The 9,788-nt window shown below is 36.1% G+C and overlaps 1 protein-coding gene across 1 annotated transcript; it reads right to left on the reverse strand.

The window, feature by feature from the left end:
- Positions 1–354: 354 nt before the first annotated feature.
- Positions 355–1,721, reverse strand: LOC110114758 (homeobox-leucine zipper protein ATHB-16-like). Its single transcript, XM_020847744.2, is given in 2 exon segments — positions 355–1,307; positions 1,521–1,721. Coding segments are annotated over 2 exon segments (597 nt in total). The 3' UTR covers positions 355–911.
- Between the last annotated feature and the right edge of the window lie 8,067 nt (positions 1,722–9,788).

Genomic DNA, 9,788 nt, shown 5'->3' on the forward strand with positions numbered 1-9,788 from the left:
TTCTCTTGTTTGGTTAGGTATATCCAGAGTAAATTAAAATTAACTTTTTTTTAATTATTTTTTACAGGGAAGAGAACTACCTTCAGTGAACACCATTACATCTGCAGATCTACTGACTTATAATACTAAAATCTTCTTCTATCATATGTAGCTTGTTAAAGTCACCGTATGGCTGCACAATTTTTCAAAGTCAATTTTGACTACGATATGTTGCAACTTTTGTTAACTTGCCGGAGCGAAGTCTCTCCGGATCTGGAGCTGCTCGCCGGAGAGAAATCTAAATACGTGCAGCTAGCTGCCACGAATCTATTTAGCTTATGACTTTGGCCCTAAAATTTCAACACGGAAATTAAATAAAAACTAAAAAGATGCAAGTTAAGTGCAATAAATTAAATAAAGGAAGGCCACTGTTTTCCCTACAAAGCAAGGTCTGTAACATTTAAATTTGAAATCACATTCGGACACACAGTCCACCATTCCAACATCGCTCACCAAAAACAAAACAAAAAAAAAATGAAGAAAAATCACCATTTTACGTTTCTGTTTCTGGCCGTACTCTTTTTCTTTCTTCTCCGACCATCTCCACCTCGGAGAAAACCAGCCGAAAGACATACATCGTCTGCATCGATGGCGAGGCCAAACCATCTGTCTTTCCTACCCACGGCCACTGGTACGAAACCGTTGTGGCTGCCGCGGAAGCCGACTCTTTGACGGAGACACTAGTTGGACCTCCGGTGGCCCCGTCATCCACACATGCTCCATATTCCACGGTTTCTCCGCTAGGATGACACCGTCCGCAGCCGCCGCCCTCTGGGCAGCTTCCGACGTCCTCGCAATTGTAATAGAAAGCAATTAAATCGTGAAAAAGGAACCAAAACAAACATCTTGGGCAAATTTCCAAGATGTTACCTTTAGGGTCCATTACTTTCAGTAATGGTACTTTCAACACGAACAATGTAAGGAAAATCCTCTTCAGAAGGTAAGATATGTTCCAATGCTCTCTCAGCAAGCATTCCATGAGCAATCTCCCTCCAGTTAGGAGGTACCAATTCGCCCAACTTCAACGCAGCGACTTGAGAGCGAAGTGAGTCGAAGTCGAAGTCGAAGTCGAGCCTCAGGGCGTCGTAGCGCGACTTGAGAGCGGAGAAGACGCGTTCGAGCGGCTTCGTCTTCCACCTCGCGCGCCTGTTCTGGAACCAGACGGCGACTTGGCAAGGCTGGAGGCCCAGATCTTGAGCTAAACGAGCCTTCCGCTATGGCTCGAGCCGGTTTTCCACATCGAAGCTCTGTTCCAGAGCGCGTACTTGCTATGTTCCCTTTGCCCCTGCGGCGTTGGCGGCGCCGCCGCAGCCAATTACGTCATCGTCGTCGTCGTCGTATTCGAATATCATGTTCGAATATCATGTATGCTGATTTCCCCCCCCATGTCCACGCCTCTCTCCATACCTTCCCCTTTTTTCCTCCATGATCTCCACATGATTTTCCTTCCTACGAAATTTAGAATTTGTAGTTCTTCCCACTGGCCCTTTTGTCTCTGATGCCGCCATTTGAATTATATTTTCTAATAGCTTCTTCATCATCACATGAAGATCAAAAACTTTGTCTTCCACGGATGAGACCTTGTCTTCTACAGATGAAATTTGACCTTCCACCATTGATTTCATTTGGCACATATCCCCTTTAAAGCGTTCCTCAAGCCCTTCTACCTTCTTGGTCGCCATCAATACTTGAAATTTTTGTAGGTTCATAAATCTGGTTGTTGATACAAAATTTAGTAAGAAACCCTTCCTACAAAAAAATAACAGCTGCTAAAATTTTAGAAAATCATCCCAATAAGGTCCCAAAATCTGCTCTGGTACCAATTGGATAGGAAAAAATTGAATATTTCAAGTAAACCCTAACAATATTGACAAAAATAGTGGGAAAACTCCACAAATCTAATGGAAAACAAGCAAAAATAGTATATGTTATTGTAGAAAAGCAAACCAATGGAAGAAGTAAAGCAAGATATAATTTATCCTCAATTTGAGAGGAAGATCATTCTCTCCCAATCCCTTGATGAATCTAGGGCCTAAGACACCAAAAACAAAAACTCCAAAATCAGGCACAAAACAAAGCATAACCCTAACCCTAAACATCTCCTCCTACTTAATACATAAGTTCAAAAACTTCATTTAAACTATCTCTCTAACCCTAGCCGCACCCTCCTTGCATATTGAATTTCCTAGAGGGGTCCACTAGGAGCTTGGGCGGAAATCCCTAAGAGGCCGATTGGGCTTGGTCTACCTCCTGTAAGTAAGAACCGACTCAATGATTTAGGCCGCCTGGGCCGATTCAGTAGAAACTGGCCTAACAATACCATTCTAGTCATTTACACCACTTAAAAAACTCATTCACTATAATGATCTTTAAAAATGTCCCTTTACATTCCTTCCACCAAACTCTTCTGAGTCTTGCACCGCTCCATTACAAATTTTAGATCACATTCTTAGACATGAATCTTAATGCCCATAACAATTTCTAGCTATTAATGTTACTCAAAAGTTACTCACCACAAACTATTACCATTATTTTTCAAATGATTGACATGATAAATTTTTGTATTTCACATTTTTTAAAAAAGAATAATGTTGTTACGTGAAACCTTTAGTTATAATCAGTAAGCTCAGATAAGTTATTATCATAATATTAAGTAGAAGTTACAAAAAGAGAAAATATTTCTTGTCTAAACTAGGAATTTATTAGTGCAATGACAAACATATATATTTGTTAGTGGTAATTTTGTTAGCACAATCTCATTTTTTATATTCATATTCATTCTAAGTATTCCTTGAATTCTTCATACTTAATAGCCAAATAACATAATTATTGAAATTTTGAATGAATTGAAGCATTTACTGCTTAAAAACAATGATAAGAGGGAGTAAAAAAAGTATTCACCGGTCTAATTTGGTTTTTTTTTTTTTTTTGATGAAATGCCAAAGCAATTTTATTAAAATAGAAAACCAATTACAACCTAAAAATAACTTCGCATTCCTCCTTTAATACTTTTAAAAAAGGAGGAATACTACACATGGTAATATCATCCCAAAGAAAATCATAATTAAAAGCAATGTTAGCCTACAAGTCGGCTAACTTATTACAAGCTCTCTCCACCAAATTAAACATAACAAAATTAAAATCTCTCGACCCTTAAGGAACATCCACACGATCTTCGGCTGCTACATGTAAGTTGTAACACCTTTGAAGAATCTTAAATACATTTGCATTATCACCTTCAACAATGATACCTTTATAATCAAGCATCCACTTTTGTAAATACCAATTCAGGGACTGAATAGCAAGAAAGTCCAGTTGATTTACATCCCAGTGAATTTCACTAAACCCGAATACACATAGAAACGTTCCTCTGTGATCTCTGAATACTCCCCCAATAGTAGCCCTGTATGACGATAGCAAGCACACATCCACATTAACTTTGATCTAGTCAGGAGGACGAGGATGCCAAGATTTCTTCAATAGTCTATTAGACTTATTAACAACCCAGATTCCCGACGAGCATTTAATTACATCTAAATTAGTTGATATAGAAGACAAAGTAATTGTATTAGACGCAATAAACAAATTACTGTCTTCACCATCACCATAGATTCCTTTACTTCCTGATTTCCAATATAAAAAAACCAACGTGCAGTACATATTCCCCAAAATAGTTTGCTTAGAAGCACATTGATTCAACCATGTACAACACTCATCAAATCTACCAAAAACCGGGATTGAAAATCCCCATTTTTTCAAAATCTGAATCACCTAAGTTAATTTAAAACAGCCCACAACCACATGCTCATAATCTTCAATCTTCAAGCATCCTCTAGGATAGAAATTTTTTTCTATCAATTTTCTTTGAAGAAGAAAATTGAATATAGGAATTACCTTATGAAAAATCCTCCACCATAAATTCTCAACTTGAGAATTTAATTTAAGCTTTTTAATCCATCCCCAATACATTATGGAAGAGTCATTACAAACCACATCATTAGAACCAAGATAAGAAATGGTTTTACCGGACATCTGGTTCAGCAACTCCACCTGATCTTCTTGTTCATTAGAATATATGGTTGTTTTGCTAATTAGCAGCACCAGGTCTTCACCGAAATAACTTCTCAGTATATCCTAATTCCATGATCCATTAATAATAAAATTCTCTACTAACATATCAGAATCCATCATGATAGAAAAAAATGTACGCCACATCATGATGCTTTTATCAAGAATCCAATTATCTTTCATCACATTTACCTATCTTCCATTTACAATTCTCCATTTGTAATGTTTTCAAGACCTTTGGTGGTACCATCTGCATTAATCCTCCAAGAAAAAGATTTTTTCATTCCAGAATTCGAAATATCAAATCCATATTTCATAAACAATGTCTTATTCAGTAAAGAATCTCTATTATTCAAATAATTCCATGCAAACTTAGCTCTTACCGGCCCAACAAATTTTAAGCAAGAATGGAGACCCCTACCACCCAATTCAATTGGTTTGCACAACACCTCCAAATTGACATAATGAATGCCACCTTTACCGTCCTATTTGTGCCAAATAAATGCTCTACACATCTTATCAATATCAGCAAGAAAACTCTTAGGAACAAGAGCATGAGTCAATTGAAAGATTGGAAAAGCCAATATAGCAAATTTAATAAGAATGATCCTTCTCTGCAAAGACATAAACTTGTTGCCCTAAATATTGATTTACCCCAATGATTTCTCCAATAAGCCTTGGAAATCAGCTTGAACCAGCCTTCTTAATGCTATTTCACACCCAAATAAGTCATCTCCTTCACCGGTTTAGGCCCCATAATCTGAGTAATGCTTCTCCTTTTCTTCTTCTTCACAACTTTACCAAAGAGAATTACTGATTTATTGTAATTCATGTGTTGACCCGTCCACTCACAAAAATCCACAATTGTTCTCCTTACCTCTTTTACCATCTTAATACTTGATTCAGAGAAAATAACAATATCATTTGCATAAAGCAAATGAGATATTCTTGGAATACTTGAGTGCACTTTGATTCCCACCAAATCTCCCTTATTAATCAAAGCATTAAATAACAATTGGGAGCATAAAATGAACAAAAATGGAGATAGTGGACATCCCTGTCGGAATCCACTCTTAGCCATAACCAATTTAGAATAATTGACATTAATCAATACATAAAACGTAGCATCCACCACACAATCCATAATTAACTTAGAGTATTTGCAAGGGAAACCGAAGTACCTCAATACTTGCTCCAATGTAGACCACCCCATGCTATCATAAACTTGCTCCATATCAATTTTGAAGGAAACCAAGCCTGTTGTTGATTTAGAAAATCTAAATTTGTGAAACACTTCATGAGCCATAATAATATGTGTAGAGATTGATCGTCCCATCAAAAAAGCGAACTGTTCTTTGGAGATGAGTTTATGAATCATACCATGCATTCTACTTAAAAGAATTTTAGCAATCAATTTATAAAAATATTTGCATAAGCTAATCGGTCTGAAATGAGATGGAATTGAAGGAATTTCAACCTTTGGAATTAGCACTAATGTAGACTCTTTCCATTCTGAATCCATTAATCCCGTAAAAAATACTTGATGAATGGCATTCCAGGTGTCATTTTTAATAATAGCCCAATAACTCTTCAAGAAAGAATAGGATATACCATCTATTCCTGGAGATTTAAAGCCCTTCAATTCACTAACTGCTTCAATAACTTCCTTCAATGAAAGTTCAGCATCCAACCTCTTTCTATCTTCTTCTTCTTATAGGATATTTAAGCTAGGAGGCCAATCTTCCAAGTTATAGTCCCTCAACCGCCATTTATGAATGAAATAATAAAAAAAAATGTTCTCAACATCCTTTTGATCTTCAACCTCTATCCCACTTTCGTTTTTAATTTTTGAAATCCAATTCCTATTCCTTCTACCGTTAGCATATGCCTGAAAGAATCTTGTATTTTTATCTCCATCCTTCACCCAATTGATCTTTCTTTTTTCCCTCCACCATGTATTCAAACGAGCCAAGGTACTGTTAAGTTCATTCACCTTTTACCTTAAGAGCAAAGTTTTATCTTCCGAAAGAGCTCCTACATTAGCTTCCTCCATTTGCAATTCATAAATATCCTTTTTGAGACATTCCTTCAATTCATTGAGATCTTTATGTTTTGCTTTACTCCAAAATAATAAAGGTTTCAAAGATCTTTTAAACATGATATTAAGAATTTCAGAAAAAGTACCACATGCTCTTTTATTCCATGCTTTAAGCACAATAGAAGCAGATGCCGGATAAGATGCCTAATACTCCTCAAATTTAATATTTTTCTGAATTTTAGGAATATTTCTCACTAGATTTAAAAAGAAAGGGCAATGGTTAGATGCAATCCTAGGTAGATGACGCACCACCATCAACTGGGAAGAACCAATAGCCACTGAATTCAAATAACATCTATCGAGCCTCTCCAAAATGCACGCTCCTATCACCTTATTGTTGCACCAATTAAATCTAGGGCCCCAAAAAACTAGATTCATGCAAATCAATCTTGCTAAAAAACTGTATCCTCTCCTTTGCACATTGAGAAAATAAAAACCTCTTTCCCCCCTTGTTATCCTCTTTTGCCAATATGCAATTAAAATCTCCTCCCATAATAGGAGTATCCTTGGAATAATACAATTTAATATCCCTCCAAAGTTCCCTCCTTCCAATCACCTCTTTGCTTCCATACACAATAGATATCCTTCAAACCCCCATCTTCAAAATATTTAAATCCCCACTTATACATTGGGAAGAAGATTTACACAAAGAAAAAGAAGCTAGCTTGGATCTCCAAACAACCAATATGCCTCCAGATAAGCCATTAGAAGGAGTATAACTAAAATCCCAATCAGCTCCAATTAATGAATTAACTTCATTTCTACTAACCAAAGTAAGTTTTGTTTCCAACAAGCTAACAAATAAAACTACATAATCCTTCACAATTTACTTCAAGTATAGAGAAGCTTTACTCTTCCTGGCTACTCTACAATTCAAAAAAATAATGGAAGCCATTAATTAAAAATAGGGGAAGAGTTCCCCACCTTGTCTTTAACTTCCCCATCAAATCTTCTACTCCTAAGAGAAAGCTTAATAGGACCTAGTCCCTTAAGCTATTTTGAATACTTACTCTTTATAGAAGTAGAACTATCATTCCTATCTTAAGAATTTTCATTCAAAACCTAACCATAACCTTCTAGAATCATGTTCACACCATTATCAAACTTATTCAACACAGCAGCCTCCCCATCCACAATAACTTGAACTTCTTCAACTTTTTTAGTAATAATATCACCCAATTTTCCTTCATCAGCACTATCCTGAATAATTTCACCCTCTTCCCCAATATCACATAAATAACTGAATGTATTATAATCATAATGGAAGTTCATACCATTTTCAATAATTGAACTCCTCTGTTGGCATGAAACAGAAGAATCCCGAACCAGAATTTGAGCATTAGCCACCTCCTCCACACTTGGTTTATCAATAGTTGTCTCTTTGTTCTTCTCCATCGCTGCAGCAACTTCAGATTTATTCTCAGGCATCTTCATAAAACCAGCTGGAAGTCTTCTACTATAATTAGATTTCTTCCTCCCTTAATTTACATGGACCCAAGGTCCATAACCATCATTAAGAGTAACATTTTCTTCAATCTTTTTATCTGTCTTGGCTTCTGCAGCATTCAAGTTCAGAATTCCTTTATCCATCCCATTTTTTCCTTGCTGCATACCTTTGCCTTGCACTACATCTATCTTTTTCTCTAGACAATGTTTTTGCACGTGTCCAATCCTTCCACATGTAAAGCAGAATGAAGATATTCTCTCATATTCAATCTTTTGGAAGAATTTACCATAAGTCCCCTCAACCCAAACACCAAAAGGGAGGCTATCTTCCAATTTCACAAGGACACATACCCTCGCAAACTCCCTCCTACTCCATTGAAACATACTTCCATCAATCATATATGGAGTACCAACCTTTGAAGCAATCCTGCATACAATAACCTCATCCCAGCATTGAAGAGGTAAATTCAATAATCTGATCAAAACTGGAGCTGTTAACCCTTTTAACTAAGAAGGAGAGAACATAGGAGACCATTTATCCATTCTAATGATATGCCCATTGACATACCAAGGCCCATTATTCATGATAGATTCCATAGCTTTTACATCTTCAAAAGCACATAAAGTCCACCCCATTCCAGCACTGTAAGGTGAAAGTTGCCAAACTGAGCCCACTGCCTTCATAGTTCATTACTAACCACATAAAGAGGCACATTATCACCAAAGACTTTAATAACTAAAGCATTATGCTGTCTTTTTACATTCTCCAATTCATTTTCCACATTCAAATTAACTGTGGTACCATCTTCAGATAAGGGTGTGCCATAATCTAAACCAATCACACAAATATTGTCCTTCTTCTTCTTCCAAGCATTATGCATAATGTTGCCAGATGGAACCTTCGGCACCATAATAGAATTTCATTCAGATTTCCAGAATTTAGCTCTCCATCATAACAATGACGAACAGGAAACAAATCCTTATCAGCACACTTCAACATTGACACTTCTGCATTCATCTTTACTTCTAAAACCAAAACATCTTCTCAAGCTTTTAACTCCACATCTCGAGTATTCACATTCACCATATTGTTCTTAGCAAACAGATTGTCCATCTTAACTCCAATGTCAGCATCGTCCGCAGCAATAGAATCAGATACTCATATCTTCAAACCAGACGAATCCACAATTTGTCCATTAAAATTCAGATTTTTAATGAAAACCTTGGGAACAGGTTTTGGAATTTTATTACTATTATCCACCAAGACTTCTTTGCCTGTACCGATATGAGGATCAGATTGTTTAGAGGAAAGAAATCCGCCTTCGTTAATCACCAATGCACCCCCATTCATCATTTTCACCCTAGCAGATTCTGAATCACCAAAAGTTGGAAGAGATCTAGCGGGATTCAACCCACCTCCAGTAGATGGACGCCTAAGATCACCGGGACCACCAGCGAATGGTGTCTGGCGACCATTCGTCGCCATTGGAAGAGTAGCTGAAAAACTGCAAACAGAATTTTTAAAATTTCAACATAATTCTCTCACTAGAAAACCAGAGCTTCTCTCACTAGAAAACTAGGGCTACTTTCTATTTTGAAATTTTACATTATTACTACACAATTTTGTTACTACATACTAATAACTTATGTTACTGCTAAAGAAATTATATGCATGGTTATTATATTTATAAAGATGTGCTGTAGGTATTCCATTTTATACTTTCCATAAATATATAAGAATTAGTGTTGGCAATTTCACTCTGACAACCATTTCATAATGCTGGTAACTTGTTCATGTATGTAGGATATAAAGATTTCTAGTGGTATTATAAATTTCTTATTTGCATTGCATTAAATATATGATGAGTTTTCTCTTTCATAATTCAAATTATGAGCCTTGGGTATGTTAATTGTCTAAATGAACATACAGTTTAGATTTTTTTGTGTTCTTTTGCTATGAGATATGAAACAATATGTGAAAGGCCAAGCATTTATTTGACACATAACTTACATTCTTCCCAATAATTTCTTTAAAATTTATAAAAAAATTGAAAGTAATATTTTTGGCATTAGTAATTTAGTAGGTGACTTATTAATATTGTAGGTCACTAATGTAGAATAAGCTAAGAAATGGAAC

Source organism: Dendrobium catenatum, unplaced genomic scaffold (assembly GCF_001605985.2).
Source record: "Dendrobium catenatum unplaced genomic scaffold, ASM160598v2 original_scaffold_111801, whole genome shotgun sequence".
Taxonomy (NCBI): domain Eukaryota; kingdom Viridiplantae; phylum Streptophyta; class Magnoliopsida; order Asparagales; family Orchidaceae; genus Dendrobium; species Dendrobium catenatum.